General features: G+C 38.4%; 2 protein-coding genes across 2 annotated transcripts in view; one reads left to right on the forward strand and one right to left on the reverse strand.

The window, feature by feature from the left end:
• Positions 1-7: 7 nt before the first annotated feature.
• Positions 8-13,804, forward strand: VPS37A (VPS37A subunit of ESCRT-I). Its single transcript, XM_064710462.1, has 12 exons — positions 8-219; positions 3,526-3,600; positions 4,581-4,695; positions 5,551-5,651; positions 6,543-6,759; positions 7,735-7,805; positions 9,916-10,043; positions 10,132-10,190; positions 10,283-10,351; positions 12,355-12,498; positions 13,252-13,332; positions 13,503-13,804. Exons 1-11 carry the CDS (start codon positions 95-97, stop codon positions 13,330-13,332), a joined length of 1,185 nt encoding a protein of 394 aa, XP_064566532.1. The 5' UTR covers positions 8-94; the 3' UTR covers positions 13,503-13,804.
• A 5,630-nt stretch (positions 13,805-19,434) lies between these two features.
• The window catches only part of MTMR7 (myotubularin related protein 7), a 39,161-nt gene continuing 31,011 nt past the window's right edge, over positions 19,435-27,584 (reverse strand). Inside the window, exons 10-14 of the mRNA XM_064710463.1 lie at positions 27,240-27,289; positions 25,401-25,601; positions 24,092-24,232; positions 22,355-22,481; positions 19,435-21,888 (exon numbers count right to left, since the gene is read on the reverse strand). Of these exons, the coding sequence (XP_064566533.1) occupies positions 21,532-21,888; positions 22,355-22,481; positions 24,092-24,232; positions 25,401-25,601; positions 27,240-27,289 (876 nt within the window). The 3' untranslated portion in view covers positions 19,435-21,531. The remainder of the gene's footprint in view (positions 21,889-22,354; positions 22,482-24,091; positions 24,233-25,400; positions 25,602-27,239; positions 27,290-27,584) is intronic.

Here is a 27,584-nt window from a genome sequence, read left to right on the forward strand (position 1 = left end):
GATCGCCGTCGCGCGCAGGCGCGCGCGGGCGCACGGTGAGGTGCGCGCGGTGCCGCGGGTGCGCTCGCGCCCCTCCGGTGCCGCCGCGCGCGCGATGAACTGGCTGTTCCCGCTCGCCAAGGGCGGCGCCGCCCCCGCCTCCGCCGCGCCGCCCGCGCGCACCGGCCTCCAGCAGCAGCGGCAGCGCCAGGTCGAGTCCCTGCGCGCCGCGCACGCCTCGTGAGTGGCCGCGGCGGGCGCGGGGGCGGGAGGGCCGCGGCGTGTCGCCCGTCCCGGGGCCGCAGCGGGGCGCGCGGCGTCGGTGGCCTGTCGGTAGCGTGTCGGTAGCGTGTCGTGTCTCTCTATGCGCGGACACGGGAGCCCGGCTGCGCCCCGTCCCCTCCCCGCGAGGCCTGGCTGGGTCCTCGCGGCCGTGTGGGTAAACAGGGCCCCCGAGCCAGCGGCGCCGCAGCCCGGGCCGGCCCAGCTCCGCGCTGTCCCGGGGCCGAAGGGTCCCGCCGGGCGGTGCCGCGGCCTCCCCGCCGGAGGACAATGCGATGTGGGACCCCGGCGGGCTGGGAGCAGGAATTCGGAAACTGAAAGTCCGGCTGGCTGTCGGGGAGGCGTCCCCGCTGGCTTCGGTGGGGCCCGGCCGGGTGATCGGGCGCAGGTCGGCGTGCCCGGGTTCACTTGCCGTGGCCCGGAAAGCCTGCTCATGAGGTGTAATGTCTTCGGAGTGACGCCACCACGTCTTGCGATAAAACCTGTCTGGAAGCTGCTTGTAATAGGGTAGTTGATTAAAAGTTGAGACTAAAACGTAGAGCACCAAGGAGTTGTGTGGCGCAGTGGCCTGCCAGCAGTGGCACAGTGGCATAGCAGCCCTACTGACTTTACACTTTCCTGGTGTTCAGTGCTACCTGCTAAAAACTGGCCTCTTCTCACCATCTAAACAAAACTACTTTTTAAGGAGCAGCCAGTCGTTTGAAACTCCTTACATTTTAAAAGGAGTCCACATTCCATACATTTGAAGTTATAGTTTCAGTGAAGTAAGCATTCTACTGACATACAACTTCCTAGGATTTCTGTAGAACTGAAATGGTAGCTGCCTCCAGAACAATTCAGAAAAAGGACAGGGAATGCTTCCTGTCACATCATCCTGACACTAGAAGTGGAAGAGATACTAAATGCATTTCAAAGTTTAATAACTGCAGATAGTTTCCATTCCTAATTTTTTTAATTATCACATAGGGAACATAGATATGATGGTATTCTAAGTATTGTTGCTTGAATAAGTGTAAGTCTGTTCAGAGCTAATTTCACAGATATTTTGGGCACAGTTCACTTCCCTAGGAGCTGTTCTTGTGGGCATATAGGAGCTTAGTTAACTTAAAAGTTTTTGTTAGGCTTGGCCTTTTGTTTATATCCACTTTTTAAAAATCTGGCAGCGAGATGAGCTCATCCTGAATTAAGTCCCCAAAAAAGGGATCAGTTTTTGTCAGTCAGCTTGCTGAACTGGTTTGCTGCTGAGGGGTAGGGACATGGTAGCTGCCCAAATGTTATTCCTTTATGAGTACTGTTGTTGCTCTTCACCAAAATGCTCAAAATTCTTGGTATGCTGTAGTTAACTAAGTTAGTCAAGTTTGGTTTGTGTCGTCTTAGGTCATAAAAGCTCAGGTATGTGTGATATTAATTTCAGTAAAGCAGATAGCTTTCCTATACACAATCCCTCTCAGGTTATGAGCTTGAAATAAAACCTTTGCATTTAAAAAAGAGATTTTTACATTTGCTGTTGTTCTGGACAAAGCTAAGAATGTATCATTTTTTCAGTGTGCTCATTCCCACTTGGGGAAGCAACAACTAAGGTTATTAGTTCAAAGTTTTTCCTAAGCAGGGTTATAACTGGACATTCAATGAGATTCTGGCTTTCTTGTTCCTCACTCTCTGTCCTCATCTTCCTCCCCAGTATCCACATGAGTGGAGTGTAATTATATACCCTTCTCAAAAGGATTTTGCGGCAGGCTAATGAAAAGTGTGACAGATGACTACAGGGCAGGAATGTGAGTGAGATTCCAGGAAGAATCCTTCAGTTAAGGATGAGAAGTTGCAGATAGTGGTGTGTGGTGTAACACAGCAGAACCCTTGACTTGAATTCTCCTGTGCTGAAGATATTTGATATTTTCTTCAAACAGCGTGTGATTTCACCAGGAAAGAGTAAATACTGAGTTGTCTATGAGAGGAATAAGATCAGGCTGCAGAAAGCAAGATTCATAGCTGAGTTAGTGTCTTACTCCCATTTGTTCCCCAAGCTTTTAGACTTCATTTTGAATCCTTAAATTCTATGCCCCAGTAGTGCCTTGGAAGGACACAAAACGCTCCCAATGCTACTCTTCACACACATTTGCAGGTAGTGTGTTCTGGGTTTCTTGAGAAAGGACCTGTATGGAGTGTACCTGGCAGTGGATGGAGGAGCATTTCTGAAGTTGGATCAAAAGATGATTTCTGGGAACACCTGGCTGGCATTATTTGCCACTGAGGCTGTGTTCCCTCTCCTGTATAAGGGGAGGTTACAAAGAGTGTTATTAACCAGGTGCAAGCAGGAAAAATACATGGAAGAGCAATCAGTCTGCTTTTATGATTTGTTTTGATTCATTATAACAGGAAGTTTGTTTTCTGCCCTTCTGTCTTTTACTCTCAGCTTAGATATGTTCTTATTGCCTAGAAATTCTGCTTCTGAGCTTCACCTCCTCCACATTCTCTGGGATGCTCTCTTTCAAAACAATCTTGCTGTGCATGGAAATTGTAGAATGCTTTGAGTATTGAAATCAACTTCCTAATAATGTAGCTCATTTCAAGATTTTTCCCTCTGTAATTTACCTGTTGCAGGAAAAACAAATTTGGATTTGACCTTACTAGATTTTGTAAGGCTCATCCAGTGCTTTCAGGAGGGCCTGGATCTTGAGTCTCACTGGAGCTTTACATTGTTGAATGCAACTCTACTCCAGATAATTCTTGAAAGCTTGTGCAAGTGAGCTTGGTGCACATAGTAAAAACTACTGTTAAATATTAGGCTAATCTATTAAGGGAGAATGCCTAGTCTAATAAACATTCTGCATATTGATCTGAAGGCAGTGTTGCAGAGCAATGTGAACCTGATATAATGCCTTGGTGAAGTAAATGTTTAATCAGATAAAATTCAGTATATTAAAATAACACTGATGTGTTGTCTTAAATTAAGCCAGTAATGGGAGAAAGATAAGTTGAGATTATTGTCAGAAGCATGAATAGTGTGATTTCTCCTACTATAGCTCATTTGCTTGTGACCATGTATGAGGTTTAAATGTTAAATCCACTATTTTTTTTGCTTTAATCTTAATATTCAATATAGAATGCTGAAGACTATTTGCATACTCCAGCATTTTCAATTTTGTTCTTACAGCTTTTCAAAACTAAACTGAATACAAATATCTGAGGTCATGCTTGTTTCTTTTAGACTTTTAGCTGTTATATTGACCATGCAATGGATGCTAACAATTTTTTCTTTGACAGCATTGCAGAAATACAGAAAGATGTGGAATATCGATTGCCATTCACTGTAAACAACTTGACAATTAACATTAACATGTAAGTAGAGTGGGCTGCGTCTATGCACATCTTGAAAATTAAAATTATTCTTAAAAAAAAACAAAAGTGGTAATAGAATATAAGCTGCTCCAGCTCATAATTAATTTCAGGAGCCATAACCTGGATTTATATTAATGGTTATACTGATCCGGGTAGAATTGGCTCTGTACAAGATATAGATGTTCAGCTGAGAGCAAAATCATATTTTACTGTTCTCAGTTCCTAAGGTAGCTATGTGATTTTAGTTGAAGGTAACTAGGGGAAAATGCTTGAAGATTTCTGATAACTTTGATTCCCTGCCACTGAAGATAAACTTGATTGGTAATTTCTTAGTCTGCTGTAACTCCATACTCTTACCCTGGTGAAGGTTCTGTAACTCAAGTGATTTATTGTAATATTTCCTGTAAATTTACTTTGGGGGCACACTTTGCTCTGGCAAATGTTGATAGTATTCTGTTCACAAGTTTTATATTGCTTGGCCCTGCAGAGTTGGCCTGATACTCTTACAGGCTACACTGCATTGTATTTGTAGCAATAGCATCTGTATTTGAAAATGTTCTTGTTATGCTCTGGCTTTTTTGTTGGCTATTAGTTTGTCAGACCATGTGCTAATAGCACCAAGGCTGCAGGTTCAGTGCCTGTATGGGCCATGCACTTAAGAGCTGGACTCAGTGATCTTTGTGGGTCCTTTCCAACTCAGAATATTCTGTGATAATTGCTCCTTTGTTATACTTACAATTTTGCCCAGTAAATGCTCTCTTCAGTTTTGTGGAAGTCTGGTGTTCCAATCTGTTGGACTTCAAATTTTGTAACTGAATAATCCTTTTGTATGCTTAATTCGTTGTGCACCTGTCCATAACAGTTCTCATAGAAAAGTATGTTTATGTAATTAATAGTACTTTTTTTTTTCATAAGAAGCCTTCTTATGCAAACTTTATCATGAGGTGTCACTGTAGTAATAATTATTCTTGTATTTGCAGTTTGCTTCCACCTCAGTTTCCTCAGGAAAAGCCAGTCATCAGTGTTTTCCCACCTGTGAGACATCATTTAATGGACAAGCAGGGGGTATATGTGACCGGTCCATTAATAAGTAACGTATGTATCACTTGTAGCTTCACACAGATCTACTGTTAATAGCATTTAATACATCTCACACTAGATTATTGTTAATACTCCTGGTAAAAAAGATTAGTATAGATCCTAATCTTTTTCAAACTGTATTTCAGGGCCTGAAAACAAATTCAGAAGTGTTCAGTAGTTGTTCTAGTTACTCTTTTACTGATACCATTTCTGACTTGAGTATTCCGTGTATCTAAAAGTATTTTAAGTTATGAAGGCTTAGAAAATTACTATCACATTTTTTTGGTTATTGTTAATTGCACAGCTCTTCCAATTACGTTCCAGTGTATTCCAAATAAAGGAGAGGGATGCTTTAAGACAGTTTTGTAACATAGTTCTTTCTAGCCTAATCCTATTAGAATGGCGTCAAGGTTTTAGCTCCAATATTCAGGATTTTAATATGCTGGTCTTTTTGTCAACAAGATTGTCCTATTTTTTCTTGAGTGGATGGAGGTTCTGACTCTTTTGGAATGTAGTTAGTGCCTTTGTCCTCAGATTTTTTTTTTTTTCCTCTTCTGTTCTTTGCACAAATGTAGCTTGGTAACTGAAGTAGGGATTTTTGCTTGTTCAATAGTAATGTGGTACTTCATTGACTCTCCACTGATAATGGAATATACAAAAGACTTTTAGTTTCTGTTCAACTCTGTTGCTTTATCACTTTATTTGGAGTTTATGTATATATAGTTTGGATTAGCTAGTATGTCTGAAATAGCTTTTCAGCACTGTCATGTGAGTATAATAAACAATCAAGTTCAGCACATTTTGGAACACTTGGATTCCAGACATAATTTTTCTTCTTCTTCTTTGGATTTTGTTTTGTGTTTTTCCCAGTTTACAATGCATTCAGATCTTGGAAAAATTATTCAGAGTTTACTGGATGAGTTTTGGAAGAATCCTCCGGTTCTAGCTCCTAGCTCAACGTCATTTCCATAGTAAGTTATCAAAACATCATAAATGTCTATTAGTTTTTCAAAAAGCTACTAAACCAATTATAAGGAGGGCAGAGACAGGAATATGTAATGGATATACTGGAAGAATTAGATTCCCTGTCTTTGCACAATTTCATGTAGATGACCTGATTGTTTTTAGAAGAGACACTAGATTTCATTGGAGTTACTGAATCAACATGCCTGATGTAACTTTATATCCATTTTCTTGAAAAATAAATTTTTACATTACCAGATGAAATCTGGAATTTGCTGTATTTCATTATCTGAGCAGTTGTGTTTTTTCATATTCTGTTCATAATCTCCCAGGCTTAGGACAGTTCCTTTTGCACCATGTGCAGCAGAAATTGGGTGATTTAAAGAATTGTGTTAAATTCAGATTGTGTGTGAACCACAACTGTGGTTCTCATGGCTGACGGTGATATTAAGTTTAGGTGTGGCTCCAGTTGTGAATTTAAAAAAAAAATCATTCCTGTTATTTAGAAGTAATTACTTGTGTGTTGCCCAAGCTATTAAATGCTGTACCATACATAAGAACTAATGTATGACACAGATGTTTTTCTCGCAACTTTAGGATGGAAACAATTTAAAATTATGCTGTCATAAATTTTTGAGAAATAGCTTTCTGATAATTAAGAGTGTAAGTGTATATTTGGCTGTTCTACAAGAATGTAGATTAATGGAGTTCTAGACTATATTGCAGTATTAGAAAGTGTTATTACATTGGAAGCAACTGAGAACAGAAAATACAAAGTTTATGGTCACTTGAAAATTCATTCTTATGTCTTATGTGTGGTCTCGTAATTATAATTCAAATGACAAGAGATGTGCTGTAAGCAGTTGGTTGCTCATGGTTGTGGTTTTGTTTGTTTTTAGCCTTTACAACAAACCAGCTGGAATGCCTCCTTTTGCTCCTCAGGGGTTTCCATTTCTCCCTCCATATCCACCTCAAGAAACAAACAGAACAATGGCACCCATGCCCATTTCTGAATCAGTTTCTTCAAGCTACACTACGGACAAGCCTGCTGCTCCCTCCTATGGCTTGATTGCTGATCTGCCGCTGCCCGTCCCCACAGCAGAGGCGGTGCTGCAGGTCGGTGTGCTGAGTTTTGCTCTTTAGGCTGGCAGACACTGGGTGTAAGTTCCCTTAGAGGCACACAGGGCATTGCTGTAAAACTCAAGGAAGCACTTGAGTGAGTGAACTTCATTGTTTTGCTGGTGCTAGGGAAGTAAAAGTGTCATTCTGGCTTTGATGAATTTTTTAGAACTTGAAATCAGAGCAACAAGTTTGTCTGAGTTTCAATGAAACTGGTGTTATGTTAATGGCCTTTGATGATAGGGGTTTTGTTTTGGAGCTGCACTCCCCCATAGGGCAGCTGTAGCTGTATCTCCAACCACAGAAGATATTTTCTCTTACTTGCTTTCCTGCTCAGAACCTATAAGGTGAGGGCAGTGTGCAATCTCAAGTCTTTATGTGAAGCGTTTTATCTTGTATGTTTATACTTAAACTCCCTGTTGCTGATGAACTCTGGAAGACATTTTATTTTTAATAAAACTTTGTATCTAAATGTTTAGTCTTGAATCAAATCATGTCTATGGAAACACGTTTTCTTAGGCTTGGAAGGCACTTTTGTAACTTTATGCAATTTAAATTTTCTACAGCTGTTTTTTCCTTGTCTAAAACATTTGTTTTCTGAGAGATTATAGCTCTAAAAACCACATGAAAGAGATCAAAGTGTCAATCTCCTTCTCTGTTCTCACTTCTGTGAGTTTTACTATTCCGGTGTATTTTCTCTGTCATTCAGCTGCTTTCAAATGAAGGACGTGGCAAAACAGAATTATTTTCCTCCAAAACTGACTCATCTTTTATGACATGTTACCCCAAACATCTTCAAGCATTTTGTTGCATTGGTTGAGTTGTTTTCTGTTCAGATACTACTGCTTCTTACTGCTTTTCGTGCTTCTCTTGTTGCTGGAAAATATTCATTTTCAGTTCTCAATTAATCAGGTTAAATACCAAGAAACTGCACTTGAGAAATCTACTAAGCATTTCTAAATTTTGATTCAGGTTGGCCAGAATGGATTTACATACAAGATGCCTGATATTCCTGATACCTTTCCAGAGCTCTCAGAACTAAGGTAAATTTCCAGAGGGTAGCTGAACTTCCATAGTTACTGAAAGGCACTGTACTGTGCTACTGGCCTGTATCTGATTTTTGTCAGAAGGCTGTACACATCACTGAAAGGGTTTTGTAGAAATTATAATTAGGGGAACTGCCACATACCAAAGTATTGTAGTCAGAAAATAAACCTGCTTTATATTCAAATGTGCTGCTTCTTTACAGTTTGGTCAGCAGGAGCAGTACTTGATTCAACACCAGGAAAAGAAGTATTTATTTTTACTGTTTCTTATTATCAGGGTTTTGCTTTTTTCTGAGGCCTTACAAGGGACTTAATTTCTAGTAATTCCATAAGCATAACTTTTGAAGGAGGAAATGGAGTAGCTTGAGGCTGGTTCAAAAATTACATTCTCCTAAATGCCAAAGAACTGTAGTGCATGGTAAATGGGGAACTGCTTTGTGAGCAGCTCAGCATGTTCAGGGGAGGCTGGCTTAGACAAATCCAGGAGGTAAATGTGTCTGCTGTCCCAGTGCAAATCACTGCTGCATCTAAATACTTTATACACATACTACACAAATATTTTCATCTGTTTGTCATTAGTCAAACAAGCTGTATTAGTTATTGCTCCCAGCAGCTTGCTCAGATCTAATGAGACAGTTTCCTAGATCAGTTATGTGGGGTGGAATAGGTTACAAATTCACTATAAACTCCTTCAGATCTCACATCTTTCTGGTGGTGTCATAGTTAAGCAATTGAAAACTGTTGTTTCAACTGGGGTGGCTTTTTCTTTTCCTTTGACACTTTCCAAAGAACCCGTTTAGTTTAGCTGACTTAGTTTTTAAGTTCTGGCAGCGTCCTTATTACATAACAGCAAATTATGTAAGGGGAAAGGGAAGTGTAATTTGTTAAAACATTCTAATCAAGCCTGGTCCTTTCAAGAAGGCTGGATCAAAATTCCATGATTCTTCTGTTGGTTGTTTAATTGAATGACAGTGGTATTGCAGCTGTTCTGAATAGTTCTGTTCTGTATAGGTGGCATGGTTTTGGTAAAGGGGGCTTTTTGAGTGGCCTTTGTGAGACAGGGTCAGGAGCTGCCCCTGTGCCAGGCACAGCTGGTTTGGCAGCAGACCCACTGCAGGACTCCTGAGTCCATTAGTGAAGCAGGCACTGCCTCTGAAAACATTTTAGAAAGAGCAGAGGTAGTGAGGATTGAGGGGAGGAATGGAAAAATGTGATAATCCTGCAAACACCAAGGTCAGGGAAGAAGGGTGAGAAGGAGGTGCTCCACGTACCAGAGCAGTTACTTTTCCACAGCCCATGGAAGTTTTGGAAAAGATTGCAGTAGTATGGGTATTTTTAAAATGTACCTGTAGCTGAGAGGACTGTGCTGGAGCAGTTACCCACACTGCAGTCCAGGAAGGACCCAATGTTGGATATGCCCTGAAGGAAGCTGCAGCCAGGTATTACCCAGACTGGATACTCATGCCAGGAACTGATTGCAGTCTGTGGAGCAGGGGTGAAGTGTGAGAAGGAAGGAGAAGCAGAGATGAACTGTTAGGGACTGACTGCTACACTTGCAGTTCCCCCTTTGCCCCAAGGAGAGGGAGACAGGGAGAGGTAGTGTTGGGCATGAAGGAATGAGGTGGAGCCTGAGGAAAAATGGAGCAGTGTTTTAGTTTTTGCCTTTCTTGCTTACCGTCCAACTCTTACTGTAATTGACAGTAAATTCAATTAAATTTTTCTGAGTGCGTTTTTGTGTGTGATTGTAACTGGTAAGTGACTTCACTGTTTTTATCTCAAACCCTGAGATTTTCCTCCATAGCCTGTTGAGGAGGGGAACTGAGAGAGCAGCTGAGTGGGCATCTGGTAGCTCAACATAGTCAACCCACTGTAGTAGCATTATGGGAAGTAAGGCTTGAAATGGAAGATGTTTTTTAACATGCTGCTTTTTAAATTCACTGTTGCATATAGTAGAACCCACAATCCAGTAGAAAGGGGAAAAATAAGTTGTACTCAAGTGTCATGTATTTGTAAAGTCCCAAAAAATGCCTCAAATTCTGGAAGAAGTGAACTACTTTACATGTGGTGTTTTCAGATTTAAATGTACTTTCTTTCTGTTTGAGTACAGTATATCACAGCTGACCAGTATGAATGAGCAAGAGGAGGTGTTACTGGAACAGTTTGTGACACTTCCACAGCTGAAGCAAGTCATTACCGACAGAGATGAGTTAGTGAAAAGCATTGAAGAGCTGGCAAGTAAGCTGTCAAAATGTTAACATGTGTGGCTTTGTTCTGTGAACTAAATCCTTTAAAAAAAAGTAGTAATGGTGATTTTATTTTTCAGAAAAAAACCTGTTGCTGGAGCCTAGTCTTGAAGCAAAAAGACAGACAGTGTTGGATAAAGTAAGTTAACAATAAAATAATCTTCAGAAATATGAGTGGTAATATCTGGAATTTTTTCAAGGTGATAATGTTCCTTTTCTTCTTCCTTCCAGTATGAGCAACTCACGCAAATGAAAGCAGCCTTTGAAAAAAAGATGCAAAGACAGCATGAACTTAGTGAGGTATAATTCCTGCATGACATCCTTAAAGAATACTTCAATAAATCTGAAATTTTGATTTGTATCTTTATCCATTAAGAATATTCTTTTGGTTAAACTCTCATTTAATATGAAGTAGATTAAGTATTTCGTCAAATATGAAAAAAATTGAATGATGTACCAAAAAGTTAAAAGCAAAATAATGGCTTTTCTCATTGGGTTTTTATTTTTTACTGCTACAATAGGAGCAAAGGAGTTGGAAGAAAAGAGTAATGTACATCTAGAACTGTTTAGTACAATCCCAGTCCAAACCAGTTTTAAGAACAGAATAATTTATAATTTTTAAAGAAGGCTTGTTCAATTAATGGTACTCATTTAACATAATGAGTTTGTAAAACTGTGCCAGATGAAAGTGCTCAATAACTTCAGGAACTTAAATTCTGCAATTCACTAGGCATGCTTACTTCAGGCAATATGCTCTATGTGCTGTCAAACCTTGCATGTTTTACAGTGTAAACAGGGCAGAAGTTATTAATTCAGAAAGTATTGGAGGAGGAGAATAATTTCTTGGTATGTTTACCAGGGTATTCATTAGAAGATATAACTTCTGATAAACCACTTTCTGTACTAAAATCTTCTTATTTTGCAAGACTTGCCACCTGAGAATGCAACAGTCCATCAGTTTAGCATGTATAGGACCTGAATTTCTGAATGCCCCCAAAATAAGAAAACAAATTAAAAAAAAAAAAAAAAAAAAAAAAAAAAAAAAAAAAAAAAAAAACAACCAAAAAGTTGCATGATGGCAAACCAAATGATTTCATAGGTGGTCTAAATATTAGAGATTTCCTCACTTGAAAATCAGAAGACTCTGACTCCTAATGCCTCCTTTGACCTTAAAATGGGTAGAGGTAGTTGACGTGGATAAACCACCTATTTTTGCAAGAAACCACTTAAGAACAGGACATAACATTGCACTGCTGTACTCCCTTTTCTTCTCTCTAAATTAGATTTGCTGATTCAATTTGATGATGGATAGGAGGCTGAGAGTTGAGGAGTAGCAGTTGAATTTTTCTGCTTTTTTCCCTATATGCTATATCTTCATGTAGTGATGTTTGCTGTGCACAGGTATCTCCTGCTCTCTTTCCTTCAAATTTCCAAACAAGTATTTTTACTTGTATTGAGTGAATTTTAGTCCTCTTTTATTAGAGCAAACTCTCTGTATTTTGTACAAGATCAATTTAACAGGAAATTTTTGATTACGTTAAGATTTTAAAGTACATAAGTAAAAGATTTTTCATAGGGTAGATGAAGGTTAGGCCAAGCATCTAAAATCTATAAATGCCTTAATTTTGCAGTTCTGGCTCTCTTCAGACTCCTACAGGATGTGAATCATGTCCTGTTTACCTGCCCAGATATATTTGAGAAAAAATAATGAAATTGTATGCAATAAACAGAAGTAAGGTTTGAGGTTTTTAAGAACAGAAAAATGAGTATACTGATTTAGATTAGCAGTCTGTCTACTTCTTGAGTAGGTGCTTTTTGCTTTCCTGTCTTCTCCACGATCATTTCAAGGGTATTTAAAAGCTGAACAGTAAGTTCTTTTTTTCCTTTTTACCTTTCTATACTTCTCAGGTTCACAACTGATTTTCAAAAGTAGACCCTATTTATTGAAGACACTTGAAATGTTAGTTCTACTCAGAAATCATGCACTTGAGAACTTGTCAGATTTCCAAGCTGGATGCTTTCTACACTGTAGGGTAAAAGTTGAAAAACTTTATTCATTTGTGTGAATGATTGTGTATCAAGACCTGAACTAGCAACACTTTCCTCACATTGGAACCTTTCTAGTTTAACAAGCTAGAGTTCCATCTCTGTAACTTGGAGATGGAACTTCATCTGGTTACTTAGGCTTTTATGTAATAATAGTGCTCTGTCCACATATTCCATATTTATATAGTCATTATCTTTTTGAAAATATGAGTTTTAACAGACAGGTTAATATTACATTGGACGTTTTATTTTCTTAGAGTTGCAGTCCAAGTGCTCTGCAGGCCAGACTTAAAGTAGCTGCTCATGAAGCTGAAGAGGAGTCTGATACTATTGCAGAAGACTTCTTGGAAGGCAAAACAGAGATAGATGACTTTCTTAGTAGTTTCATGGAAAAGAGAACGGTATGTAATATACAAGTACTTCTAACCAAGACATGTACAACACACAGTGAATAAATTTAGGGCTTCTTTTTTTAAGAGTTTGAGCAGTCGTGTGATACAGAACAGTGCTTTAGTGAGCTTTGACAGAAGGAGGAAAAAATCCTTAAATGGCTTCAGTTTATTTAGACTATAATTGCATTTCAAAGGCACATAAATCTAAGATGGGAGTGCAAAGGTCTTCTGCATTAGACCATATTCATGTGCTGTTGCAGAAATTTTTGTGCCAATTTCTTCTGTATCTTGTATAGATATTGGGGAAGATAGCCACATGGTAAATTTCATATTTGGAAGGTCGACATAAACTGACATGTTGCATTAAACAACCTTAATGTTTAATTTATTAAACTTCTTAAACAAATTTTGTTGATGGCTATCATCAAATAAGTAACTGGGTTTCAAAAATCACCATTCTTGTTCATGCTGTGACAAAAGTAACTCACCAAGTAGTGTACCTTTCTTTAAAGGTGCCCAATAAATGCATTTTGTAACATTGTAACAATCTCAGATTGGAAAGAATCCTCTTATAAACAATTTTGGATAGAATAGTGTTATCTGTATAGACCATTGTTCAGCCCAAAGCTTGGAAGGGAGGTAGGTTAGGCAGGGTTTTCTTTCTTTAAAGAGCCTGTAAAAGAGCTAAATCATTAAAGAGAAACTGCAGTATGCGTTATAAAAAACTGCTTTTAATTCAGTCTTGTATGTCTTGTTTCATAGCTCTGCCACTGCAGACGAGCCAAAGAGGAGAAACTTCAACAGGCAATAGCAATGCACAGCCAATTTCATGCTCCACTATAGGTAAACTTGGTTTGTTAAACAATTCACCTTATTGGTACACACCTGGTAACTGCTAATGCATTTGTTATTCCTGTGGAAATCAAGTGTGTTCTGCATCTGTTGTTACTTGTATTTAAAATATAACTTATGGAGAAATTAAAATATCTAATTTTGGAAATTTATCCTTACAGACTTCCTGCAAACTACACCTGCCAAGAGAACGAATGAAAACCCCAATAAAGCACACTTTTTAATAACTATTATTTGCAAATAAGCATTTCATCTTATCTGGTTGTATTTATAGAAGAGATTGTATACAGAGTTGGGATGGTTTTTGTACAAATTAGAATGTCTCTTTATATTCTCATTGTACTCAAGAATCCTTCTATTGCAATCTTTGCATTAATTTCTTGTATTTATTGTTGATAGTTATAATATTTAAGTTCCCTGCTGCTATACTCCATTGTTCAGAGATTAAATATCTAAACATGTAATTTTGACTAGCTTTTTACATTTTTATAAAAACATAATTCATATCTTTTGTATTTTGAATTTTAACCATAGATTTGGCTTAATCTGTGGAAGACTTTAAGTGATAGGACTCTGGAAACTAAAAAAATTCTTAATGGAGATTGCCACTGGATTCACAAGCTGTCTTTTCTTGAAGCCAAAATATTAAAGAACAAATTTTTTTACTTCTAAGTAATAATAGAAAACTAAGCATAGCTTGTATTGTGTTTTGGATGAGTAGGTTGGGGATTAAGCAAAGGATATGTTGGAAAAAAAATATACTGGAATCAAAATAGAATAAATGATATCTGCATAGATTTGTTATGTTGCTTAGTAGCACTGATGCACTGATTTCAAGAGTGGTTTGGTACCTACCACTAATTAAACACAATTTTCATCTAACAAGTTCATTTTCTTTTTTTTTTTGTTCATAAAGGAATAATAAGCAGGTCACCTTCTTGTTTCTGTTTTGTGCAATATAAATAAGTTCATCATGTGAGGAATTCAGGAACGGTTTACAAAAACTGGTTCTGAAGTTCTTTGGAAAACAGTTATTTTTTACTAATGTAAAGAAATTAATTTGGTTGTAGTTGCCATGTGGTAAGGCAAGTGATTGGATTTGGAAGTGAAACTCAGTTCTGTGCTTTAATCAATGAATCTTGCCTTTGACAGTCTGGGGCTGGGGTATATCTGGTGAGAATGGGTAGGACCGAATGCAGTGTTCTGTAGGAGAAAAATACAGGTCCTAAATGTGCATGTATTTTCTCTCTTGCTGTTGCAAGAAGACACTTTGTTAACCTTCTCAATGCCTCAGGTTTTCATGGAGACAGTCAAGGAGAAGGAGTAGAAGGAATGCTACAATTTTGAGAGTTGTAAGTAGGATAAAGTGCTGATTAAGTAATGTATCAGAAATCCTGCTTCTTTCTTGTCAGGAAGCAGTCTGGAGATAAACCTCTTAGCCAAGACTCTACCTGTGTGTTACTTAGATAGGATCACAGAACGTGGCAGGTTCAAATCTCAGACCACAGTCCAAGCATGTGCTTTTCTATATTACTGATCTTCAGCCCTAAACTTGATATTCTGCCAGCAAACTGTGATATTTCTTCTGAATGAAGGAAAATCATGTAAGTGCAAAAGGTCTGTTCCACAGGCTACTGGGTCTTCAGTCTTAGCTCTGCCGTTCATTACACTTTTGTGATTGTCCTAAGCTGTTCCTTCTCAGGGTTAGTAAACTATTCACTGGTATTTTATGGGACATATTTTAAAGCTGATCCAAATTCTGAGATCAGATGTCCCAACAAAATAGATCTGTGGTCCAAATCAAACATACTTTGGTGTCTGAAAAAAAATCAGCACTTTATAAATGGAATGCTTAAGCAATAATTTTAGAGTTTCTTATTTAAAAATGTGCTGCCTGTATATTGGCATAGCACTCCTGCTAATGTGCTAACTAAAGCCTTAGGTTATGTAAACATCTAAGTGGTTCTGAACTTGTGTCTATGAGTAGTGTGATTTCTGCAGCTCTGAAGAGTTAGGTGTAAGTCATCACTGTAACCTTCTTGGCAAAATCCCATCTAATTTTGTGCTGGGTTGTTTCTGATCTGTTTCTGACAATCTAGTTAACTCTCAAGACTACACACAATCCTGTGCAGAGCTGGTTTTTTTGTTGTTTCTTGTGAACAGAGACAGGCATGGATGACCAGACATCTGGTGTTCTTGCTGTATTGGGCTAGTATCTTCTTTATACGTTTTATAACAGGATTTGCTAGTACAAGTTCTGAACTCTTCAGCTTTTCCTCGTATATTACTTTAGTAAGCAAATTTTCAAATTGGGAACTTCTCCATGGAGTCTTTCTGATGGTAGTGGAGTAGAATCTACAAGAAAATGTCACTGTGTAATGCAAGTTCAGTGTTTGTCGTTCAGGGATTTCAAAGTTAAGTTCTTTTTTTCTCCTTTCTATTCTCTGATGTCATTGTTACTATTCTTTGGATATTTTTCCTTTTTTTAGCCCCTTCTGCTGTCACAAACCCATCCTCCAGAAAAGAAGCACAGAAGTCTCTGTATTCAATGATGATGTATTCTGGATTAGCTGCAGGAATGCTGTCACATCCAAGAATATCCAACCTGTTTATGTTCTTTAAGGGTCTACCTGATGCTGGTTGGAGTGGCATTTTTTTTGTTATTGTTGTTTTGTTTTTCTTTTGTTTTAGTCCTACATTGGTTGTGCCTTCCCTGGTCTACTTTCACCAGAAGACTAGGTAGAACACTGATAACACTCTATCAGAGTTAGGGATGGTAGCTGGTAGCATGCTGGTAGCCCACTGTTAAACACATTCTTTACCTCAATTTTTGCCAAAATAATGAAGCGTAGGTGTAAGTCCAGTTTCCCACAAAGTGTAAGAGAATGGCGGGTGCTGTTAGATGCATATTCTAATGGTTTTTGAAATATGTTAAGAGAGCTTTTAAGCAATCTGGAATAAAAGGCTATGTACAATGACTTGTTTCTTGGTAGCCTTGCACAATGTCATGCTCAGATGTTCTCCCAGTGGGAAAGTCAACTCAACGAACAAGAAATTCAAGAGTAAGAAGATGGCTCAGCTCTGATGTTGCAGTTGTTTGCAGGGGGGAGTGTACATTCTTTGTTGTAACTGCTGATTGAGTCTGGGGTTTGCGTAATTTTAATACCTGATCCTACTGCTAAATCACAGAATGGGTCAGGTTGGAAAGGTCCACACTGAGTCATTTGGTCAAGCCACCCTGCTGAAGCAGAGTCATCCTAGAGAACATGGGACAGGATTGTGCCAAGATGGTTCTTGGAAATCTCCAGTGCAGGTGACTCCACAGTCTCTGGACAGCTGTTCCAGTGCTCAGTCACCCACACAGTAAAAAACTTCCTCATAATTGGGTGGAACTTCCCCAGGCATCAGTTTCTGCCATTTGCTTCTTGTGGTATTGTTCAGCGCCACAAAGAAAAGCCTGGCTCCACCCTCTATACACCCTTCCTTTGGATACCTACAGACATTTATGGGGTCTCCTCTCAGTCTTCACCAGCCTAAACAGGCCCAGCTCCCTCAGCCTCTTAAATGATGTGATCCACTTATCATTGTTGCCTGCTGCTGGCATGGCTCCAGGAGCTCCATGCCGTCCTTGTTCTGAGGAACCCAGAACTTCCCCAGGTGCAGGGCCCTGCTTTTGCTCTTGTTGAATTTCAGAAGGTTCCTCTCTGCCCATCCCTCCACTCCAATGAGATCCTTCTGAAGGGCTGAAAGCGCTCTGGGGTATTGGCTGCTCCTTCCAGCTGGGTGTCTGAACTTGCTGAGAGGCACTATGCCAGCCACTGCTGCAAACAAGAGACTGGTCAGTCAGTTCTAAGCAGTATGAACTATAATTCTGTTTGTTCTTTACATGCTCCAGCAGCTTTGCCACTTAGGAGCTGGACCAAATGTAGAAGTTAGAAATTTTATACATGTCCAAGTTCTAACTACTCCCTTCAAATACTAAAATAAATTTTTATAAAAAAGAGATTTAAGAGACCTTCAGGTAAAACTCAGTTAAAACTCTGGCAACAAAGTCAAGTATCACAGCCTTAACTATTCTGTAATGTGTAAATACTGTAATGTGCTAAACTTACAAATAAAGGCTTTAGGATTTTAATATGTCTTGTATAACTTACAGATATAGTTGGGCACTGCAGGACTTTTTGAGTGGATATGGAATTGTCTTGGAAGTGGATGCAGTACATTACTCAAGGACAAACTTTTTAGCTTCTGTGCAGTGGTTTGAGCTTTTCCTGTTCAACCATTTAAACAGCAGTTATTCTTGGAGCTACCTTCACTAAAATGGGCTTTAAAAACCTGTATTGCATCTCTGGGTTTTGAAAATGCCTTGTTTTGGTCAGATACCTGTAGACATCATATTTCTATGCAGTAATAGGCTATAAAGAGAGCCTATATTTCAATAACAAGGGAATACCTCAATATAAAGAACTGTATTCTTTAGTCTTCAGAAAGAGAATAAATTTATCTGAATAACCTTAGCAACAGACTTAGTCCTTGCCTGATTCAGTTGTTTTTCTGATGGACCTATAAGGTTTCATTAGCTTCTTTACAGAATTATTTATATTAAGAGACTAGTACATTTTATTTTAACATTTAACATTATTGGATTTGCTGGTTTCAGGTGCTCTACTGGAAATTTAAATAATATAAGTAAATTTGAATGTTTTCTTTTATCTTCTTATGCCCACACTCTGGCACCTCTCTGAATTCAGGGTTTGCAGCACACTTGGCTCTAGATCTTTGGCATATTTTTCGTGTGTCTTAGTATTGCCATAAGCTGACCTACTTCAAACTCATCCAGCACATGTCCCTCCCTTCCCAAATGAATTGTCAGCAACTTACCTGTCCTTTGAGGATTTTCAGCCACTGTAGTGTTACCTGTCTCTGCACAGAAGCAGCCCCTGGCCTTGGCTGTGTTTGTGATCTACTTGAGAACTCTTGTATGCAGTTCAGGGCAGTGTCCACAGAAAAGCATTATCTTAGCTGGTCAACAGTGATGGCATTCTTACTTTCATTGCAAAGGCTATCCCATTTTGTTGCTGTGGTTTTATTGTTGGTTTGTGTCATTAAATATCTTTCATGCTGTGAACCCATGCCCTGGCTTGCCTCTGTCTTCAGAGAACGTGGTTCCCTGCCTTGCTGATTTTACAAAGAGCTTTCTTTCCCTGCCTTCCTCCTTTTACTTTCTGTTTCTCCTTTTTTATTTTTATTGATGCCGTGTTGTTGTGCCCTCTAACTAATTAATTTCTCAGCTTTTTAGAGAGTTAACCACATTTGTTTCTTGTATAGACTTACCAATAAAAGCAGCTGGCAAATAGTTTTCCTTCTGTAAAGGAGGCTTCGGCTGTTTGATCCCACTGCCTTCAGTCTCCCTTAGAGGCACATTTTGATACTAAAGAGCAGCCTGAACCTAGTGAGGACTTCAGCAGTTTAGTTCATCTGTGTCCTGTTTCAAATTACAGTGGGCTGATTGAAAATGGCCAAATTTGCAAAGATTTGCAGCAAGGCTACAAGAAAACAATGTAGTTAATAGAGAAGTCTTTTTATCTTTTTTTTCTCATTTCCTAAAAAAATATAAATACAGGAGTATAACATGTTCCCATATAATTAACACAATTTATGAGTGTCTCTGTTTAGTTATCAGTTGTAGATTCCTCCACAACTGCAGCTACTGGATTCAAGTATCAGAGTAGGGGAGATACAAGAATCCCTTGATCTCAACGACAAAGTAACTCTTGAGTAAATGAAGAACTCTATTACAAAAATCAGGAAAGCAATCCTTTGTTTCATTCTCTGGTGTGAAATAACATTTCAGAACACCTAAGTGTTTATTTGAAGGTGTTTCTCATTGGCCTGATAATGCCACAAATACATACAGTACAATGTAAGCAGTAATAGTTAATGCAAAGCTCCAAGGACTAAAAGACACATCACAGAGGGCTGCTAAGTGAAGGCTTAATAAAGAAAATATTAGTATGTTAATATTTTAGTTGTAAAGCTAGTTACAAGGAGTTGCATTAGCAACACAAAGACAGTGCTTTGAATTTGCATGTCTTCCTCTTCTGCATTTATTTCTATACATGTCTAGTTGAACACAATGTCTTCACATACCATTTACATTTTAAATATGTACAATAACATTGCCAATTTTCAGACTGATTTTTTGGCAGAATATTTGTGTGTTTTGTCTTCATTGCTGACTTTGCAGCATGTTTCTTTAGTTTGAAAAAACCCATTCAAAGTTTCCTTTAATGCCATAAAGTTTACAGGCTATGTTCAAAATACAAAACACTTTTAAAAGTGCAGTTAAAATCAGGGCTTTAATTTATTAAAAATTCATAAAGATTAAAAACCAGAAGGCTAGATTCTCAACAGAGTATCATTTATTGTTGTTTTTATTTGAATTGAGCTATAGTGATTTATCAAATTGAGGATCTTGCCTTTCCAATATAATATTAAGATAAACCTTGCTGTTAAGAATTATTTGTTCAAAGACAGCAGCTCCCTTTAGAGGATAGTAATAATACTGAAGTTTACCTATTCACTTTTAATAACATGTGCACAGAACAGAATGAAAAGCCATTCCAGAAAAGCAGACAATAATTAAAATCTGATGATTCTAAATTGAGGTATATTTATATAATACTGTTCTTTCTGTAGGTCTGTACTTGAAGGAGTGTGTGAAATGCAATCTAAGTAAACTTACATTACTACCACTTTGCTCTACTAGAGTTCAATTCTGCACTGTCTTCAAGCATGTAAAAGCAGCCATATGAATTATATTTTTAACTTGCTGGCTTTAAATAAAATTTTAAAAAGCAAAAAACTTGAAATCAAGTTGCAGCCTAATATGGCTGGCCACCTTTTTAGTGAGTTTCAAGACATTCCAAATTTTGAAGATTTTTCAGTTGTTTACTTCTGAACAGTTGATTATGAAAAATATTACCCCTATTCTTAAAAATAGCTGAATTCTTAAATGAGATTAAACTTTCTGATGAATAGTGAATCAGTCCTTTTCTTAAATTAGCATTGCTATGCTGTGTTCAGGTTGGCAAATACTAAAAGGAAAATTTTGTGTGAGGATAAGAAACACCATTATGGTTATGGTTAGTTTATTTTGAATAACAAAATTTGGAAGAAATATTCTCTATAACAGTTCCTTTATGGGCATAGTTTTCATTTACATACTGATTCAGAATGATGTTTTCATAAGTGATTCTGTAAGTGATTTGATATTCCCTATTCTGTCTACTCTGTGTATGTACCTCACTTCCACTCAAAACATTTTCAAGTAGGAAAATGGGCTGAAGAATCAGAGATATTATCACCTTTAAAATTTTACCTTTATATCTTATGTAGGTGGTTTGGAACAAGGGTAAGATATAAACAAACTTAAAACATAAAGAGGCAAGAGCAAACTGCCTGGTGCACCTTTTGTTACAAAGGGGTGTTTTAGCACAAAGGCTGTGTGAGCCTTGAAGTTTTGGTCACAGAATCTACTGAACTTTCAACACTGGTTGAGAATTGAGTACAAATTGGATGCATTCAGATGCAGCAGCAGCAGCAACTGCTTACTAATGGATTTTTTTTAAGGATCAAAAAAATCCTTGTCCCCTGAGCCAGGGTGTCCATTTGTTAGTTTTTGCTGTAAAGGATATTAGTAGGATAATATGCAAAATAATTGTTCTAACTTCTTGTGAAGAAAAAAGCAGAGAAAATACATGTCTGAAGGTAAATGAGCTCTACAAAAATAAGTTTTGACTGCTTCACCAGTGAGGCTAACAGTAATGCATCTTCAGCCTTCTCTAAGAGTACTTTGGAATTTCACATCTTAGGAAAAGAACTATTATCCTGTCCAATAAATAACTGTGGAAATGTACAAAGTAAGGAATAATTATGTACAGCATTGATAAAACAACCACCATATTGGCTTAATGAAATATAACAGCACTACGTTTCTTTAGTGTAATGTCTTAAAATTAGTAATAACTTGTTCTGCTCGGATCTTAACTTACACAATTGCACAGTTCCCTTTCTTTGGATTATTTCTTTAGGCCACAGACCACTTCCATTCTTCATCTGATGAAAAGATGTCATTCCAGACTGTGTAAGACTTTACATTATCTGGATCCTTGCTGCCATGCAGGTATTTCAGCCTGCCAGAAACACAGCTTCATCAGAGTCCTTGCCACTGTCTTCACTAGGCAAGCAGCCACCCCCACTTGGGGACCTACAGCTTAAGTCCTCCACACCAGACTCCTGGTCACTGTTGGCTGAGAGGTCAGGATCAGAGCTTTTCAGGTTGTCCTGTGTCAAAATCAGGGCGGAATCTTCATCCCCTTGAGAAGGGCTCCGGGATGGGAATGATTTCAGATCACTGCTGTACTCCTGGGGAGTGTTAGCTAAGCTGTTGTTGGAGGTATACAGTCCAGACTGTTTGCTTCGGTCTTGTTGCTTACTCTTGACTTTATTATTACCTGATTGTGATTTCTGAAGATTTGCCAATCTCTGAAATGAAGGAAATAGGATTTACCATAAGGACACATTTAGGGTCCAGGAATCCTCTTATATGTCCTTGCTTTTTTTCTGTTTAAACTTCCAAAGGCCAACCCACCCTTTAAAACTGACTATTTGCATTTATGGAGTATGAGAAGTGCACAATTTGTCACACACCAATGCTGAATTACAGCATTCTTCTGAGCTACAACTCCCTCTGAGTTACAGAAGGATTAAACTTACTTTCAGTAGTACTTGTGTATCAACACAGGTAAAATTTTATCCTTAAAGAAGAAAGTCCACTTTTGTGTCTTAAATGCAAAACAATCACAATAGTTTATCTGAGAACAAAGAGGATGGCTGAACATCCTCCTTCCAGAAAAGGATGTAATGTGTAGCGGACTCTGCTGCATATGGAGCTGGGTATAATTTATCCTCAGTTACCAAGTTTGGGATATCAAGCTCAGCTGTTTATTACCTCTTGCAAGACTTCCAGCTCTTCCTCCAGCTGCTGAGTTTCTTCCTTCACTGCCATCAGATAATCAGTAACTGACTGTCGAGGATGCAGCCCCTTTTCAAAGCGGTTGTACATACCACTCCAGAACCTGGAATTGATGGCAAGGTCAGCAATTTTCCCATTTAGTGAAGTAGCCTCATGAGACTTAAATGCACACCTTTTGCTTTTATTTTGTTTCGTTTTTCTCCCCAGACACATATTGTCCTAAATTATCTATCCATGCTTATTCATCATTAGAGTGCATACACATAAGTTCATAGACTATTTAGCAAAGTTCATGGTTCATTTGCATTTCCTCCATCCAAGGTGCAACTCATAGGCAGCTGGACATAAGCGGCTCAAATTAATTCTGTTAGACAATAGAAAGAAAGATAAATGTAGTTTAGACCACAACTGAGAAAGGTTCACTGAATGCAAGCTTTTTTTTGGTATTATTGTTCTACACTATGGGCTTTAGAGCAATGGTACCTATAAAATAGCCAATGGTAAAGACAGTTTTTCATATTTGTAGTTCTCAATTGTTGTTCAACTTCCCATGAACTCAGCTTTGGAATTCTGTGTTACTCTGGTGCTCCTCCTGCCTTGCTGGCACAGGGCCACAGGCAGGCCCTGGGTGTGTAACCAGTTCACCAGACAGGTTAAGTAGCCCAGCCCTGCTGTCAGCTGCAGCTGTCTGGCCAAGGAGCTGACGGATATTTTTGGAGCCCGTGCATGCTGCTTGGTGGCTTATTATTCCTATCCCAATAATATACTATTTAAATCACATTCCCCCTTAAGTTTATCATCTGATAGCTCATGCTTGGAAATCTTTACGCACCAAATTAATTAGATTAAAATCAACAGGATTACTTATCCATTGGAGGATCTGCTGTATCAGTACTTCTTTTATAAATCCCACTATCCCAAAGAATACGATTAATGACTATTTTTAAATTGTTTTAAAGTGGATGTGACCTGGTATATAGACATGAAAGAATTCAATTTCTGTCATTCAGGATTTTTATTGACTTTTTAACAGGTGCTATTACTTGCAACTGGAAAACAAACTGATCAGTTTGACTTAAATGACAGTTTTAATGAATTTCTATTCAAGTTCTCCCAAAGTGTGTTAAGAGTAATGGCACAATTAATTAACTCAGAATGTCAATGGTAATAATTCTGAAGTTATGGTATTTTGTTATATTTTGAAGAAATATCAGGGAAAACTTAACTTTGTTTTACCTGATATAACACCATGGGCAAAGTCTGGGTTTTTTTACAAAATACTTGTTTTAGCAGTGAAATCATATGATTTCTTGAAATGATCCTTTTTACTTTTGACACCAATTGATCCAAACTAACATCACATAATCTTGGAATGGAAGAAGTTAAAGTGACTGTAAATTTAGAAACAGCAGATGACAGCAGGACTGAAAGAAGCATTTCTCAGTGGAAGAAGTGAGTAGCCTTGAAATTAGGACACACGACTATCAATATAGCTTTAATCTTAATCTTCTTTCAGACTAATACTCTGTTGTGGAATGGTGTAGAGGTGTTGGCTGACTATGAGCACACAGGGAACAAACATCCTGCATCTGAAACTGAATTTACTCTCTATAAATGGCCTTATAGAACCGGAAATACTTATATACAAAGGCGTTCTGTTCTGTACTAACCCAACCCATGCTACAATTCCCAGCAGCAAGTGGTACTACCTACTTGTACAAGAAGTTGCATGGAGCTATCTGTGGGTGCAGAGTCCCTTGGGTTTGACTGTGGTCTGACCTGTATAAAGGATTCAGGTAATCGGCACGATTTTTCCACAAGTGTGCCCACAATGAATACGTTCTTTCTTTGATTCTGAAAAACAGTACATTAAATAAAAATATATTACAGCCTCTATTACAATTCAGGGATAGCTAAAGCTTAGATGCAGCATTCTTGTCCTCCATACTTCCAGTTTACAATCATCTTCCTTGACAGAATTAGACTTAAATTACAAGCATAGAGAAACAGAGACCCAAATTCCCTGGCAGCTCACTAAAAGCAAAATCTGATCAATTTTCCATAAAGCAAAAACAGCTAGAATGAGTAGGTGGAGAGACTGGTTCCTTTGTGAGGTGGAGAGGAAAATTTCCATAAAGTGAGCTTTCAGACAGATCTCTGCACCAAAGAGATCCCCACATTTAAAAGCACTCCTATCCCACTGAGCTGCAATTTCTTACACAGTTGGGTCTTGGGATGTGGTGATCTGTGAAGGCTTGGATTTTAAATGGACATTCACTGTGGCTGCTCTGCATTTGAGCAGTGAAAGGGAGCAAATGGCAGCAGCCAGCAGTAAGCAGCACCTCCTCTCATTGCTACTGCTGACATCACCAGGCTGCTTGAGAAAAGCAATGGATGTCATCATGTATCAAGGACCCAGGGCCCTGGGAAGCAGATGCAAACATGAGCACTGCCAGGAATCATGATGCTGTCTTTGTTTGGGCCTCAGGGCAGGTAGATTAATTCATAATTGCTTTGAGGCCAGAAGGACAGCAGAAGGACAGTCTGCTGACTCAGTTCTAGGGAGGGCTACCAGACAAAAAGGATGTTCATAAGCAAGTACCTAAGAGAGCAGGACTAAAATGTCCTGACCTGAGATCCAAAGACAGGTTAAAACACAGAGGAGCAGTAACTCTTAAACTGAGAACTTAACTAGAGTTACCATAATTTCATACTGGAGTTACAGGGCCAGCTTGCCTTGTATTTAGTCAGGGCTGCAGTAAAGGCAGGCCCACATGGCTGAAGGCATAATGTTCTTGTCAGTATTCACTAATCCCTGTCACGCACACCATGGATTATGCTCCCAGCACAGCTACACTGCAGAGGATCAACTTTTTTTGGTATTAATCTGTGTTGCCAGAAGACACACACCCTGTGTCTTATGAAACACATAAATGCAAACTGGAGAATGTCTGACTGCTCAATACACCACCAGCCACAGACCCCATGCATAAATATGCTACTAAAGAAAGCATTTTCATACTTCAGCTCTCTTCTCTCCTTCTGGCTGTTACACAGGAAATTCCCAAACTGGCAAGAATAGATATGATGCTGTATGTGGATGAGGAATCTTTCATTGAATTCAAAGGCACAAGGAAACTGTTCCATTAGCTGCCAAACACATTCGATGAACTGGTCAATAACAGGGGATATCTCCTTTGGATCTCCATCTAAATTGCCATACCTGAAACAAGACAAGATACATCCAGTTATAACCTGAATTCCTGTAAGAAAATGGAATTAACTCTAAGGAAAACACACCCCCACACTTTAGTGTGCAAGGTACATGCTAGGCATTCATTTCTAAAATCTCAAGTATTACTATATTTTTACTTAAAAAATGATGCAAGAATCATGAAGTAGAATGGAGGCAGAATTGCAAACAAAAAAGCCTCTTTAATTGGTTGTCTTGTTATATTACAGCTACAAAAAGCTGGCTGCTACATAGCCATGTTTTAATGCTATCAGTATAAATTGTACCCTGGTAACATAAGTTATCAGAAAAATGGCTGAAATGACTTAATGACAAAAGTGTGCCTGAAGACAGTTTCTTAATAGTAGATTATTCCCCAAATGAGAAAACAGAGCAGGAGAGCTATCTGCTCTGATTATAACATGAGCAGAAAACAGGCTAAAGCTGCCCTCTCTTGGTGAAATTTCCAGGAAGTGGGAAATGTTTGCATGCTGCTGTGACTGTCAAGCGAACATGAAACTTTCTGTGTATAAAAATGCCTCTTGGAACCACTTGCAATAAAGAAAAGGGGACCAAAAATAAAATATACATAGAAGTAAAAGGTATTTTGTAAGTCTGTATAATAGGAAGAAGCATTTTCAATCAATTTTTCTTGGGGGGAGTATGTGCATTTATATTTACACATGCCAACAGAGTAGAATTTTACAAATATCTAAAATTAAAACTTCTATTACCATCAAAGAAAATACAGCAATATTGAACAGCCAACCAAAGCTATCAGTGGTTATTGCATTTCATAATACCTTGTGCCACAAATAATAAAAACCAACTGACAGTATCATATGAACTGTATTAATTCCTATGGAATTTCACAGGTGCTGTGAAGATGCTCAGATTTTCTGAACTTTGTTGGTTTTTTAAACTATAACAAATTTATATTCAAATCAAGCAATATAATGTAACTGAACCCCAATATAAAAATTGCATTTTTAATTTTTAAAGAAAATAGAAGTCATGAAAGAAAGAAAATGTGAAAATGTACACATGTTTAAATATATTAAGTCTTCAAACATTTTTCATTACATTATAGCATTTACATTGGATTGATGTTCAAAATAACTTGGTCAAATAAATTACCCACTTTGCCTGACATTTCTGAGCAGATCTTGCTGGGTTTTTTAGAACAGACTGTAACAGGAAGAGTTTATATTATGTAATAGGTAACTCACAGACATGCCTAAGTTTAAGTACTGCCTTGGAAGATGTAGAAGTCCCTTTGATGAACAGGGACTTATGTGGGGGGCCTTGGCACTCAGAGGAGATCTGCTGGACTCCAAAGGGGTTTTGCAAACCAAATACACAAACAAATACTCACATGGATCTCTGAGTGCTCACAGCAGCTGCAAGAGCAGCATGCAGGACTCCCCTTAGCAGTTTTGGAGTGCATATATAGAAATACTTCACTCTGACTTTTCCAGGCAGCTAAATCACATAGTTGGAGAAAAGGGTATGGCAGTTTCCTGTTGCTGTGTTTTGTAAGGCAGCAACAAAGAAGAACTGGAATGGCAGCAGATACAGACTACATAAACATACATATATATTGAGAGGAAAACCTTAGCACTGCCTTACCTGTGGTTAAATTTGTGGCCAAAGGAAATCCAGTCTTTTTCAATTAACACCTGAAATGAGAATATTGCATTCAGTGTTGTGGAGTGGAGCTGACATGTTGAAGCAGGCAGAAGGGTGGTGTAAACAAGAAGTGTTGGAATCCCAGTTAATTCTTAGAGTGATCAGAAAAGTGGCAAGCAAGAACAATGGAAGCAAGCAATATTAGAATACTAAGTAATTTTCAGAACTGGCAGAAAAATAATGAGCACTGCTTGCCAGCTCAGGAAAACAGCACTTTTCATGGATGCAGAGAGAGTGCCAGTGTTATAGCACAACTTCAAACATCTTGTTTCATTGCTTTCTAAA

Source organism: Zonotrichia leucophrys, chromosome 4 (genome assembly GCF_028769735.1).
Source record: "Zonotrichia leucophrys gambelii isolate GWCS_2022_RI chromosome 4, RI_Zleu_2.0, whole genome shotgun sequence".
Taxonomy (NCBI): domain Eukaryota; kingdom Metazoa; phylum Chordata; class Aves; order Passeriformes; family Passerellidae; genus Zonotrichia; species Zonotrichia leucophrys.

Bases quoted from the DNA above. Each gene is read 5' to 3' on its own strand.
- VPS37A (XM_064710462.1), top strand. From the start codon at position 95: ATGAACTGGCTGTTCCCGCTCGCCAAGGGCGGCGCCGCCCCCGCCTCC. The intron at 10,352-12,354 runs GTATAATTCCTG...TTATTTTCTTAG, and splicing joins GACAGCATGAACTTAGTGAG to AGTTGCAGTCCAAGTGCTCT. The intron at 12,499-13,251 runs GTATGTAATATA...CTTGTTTCATAG, and splicing joins GTTTCATGGAAAAGAGAACG to CTCTGCCACTGCAGACGAGC.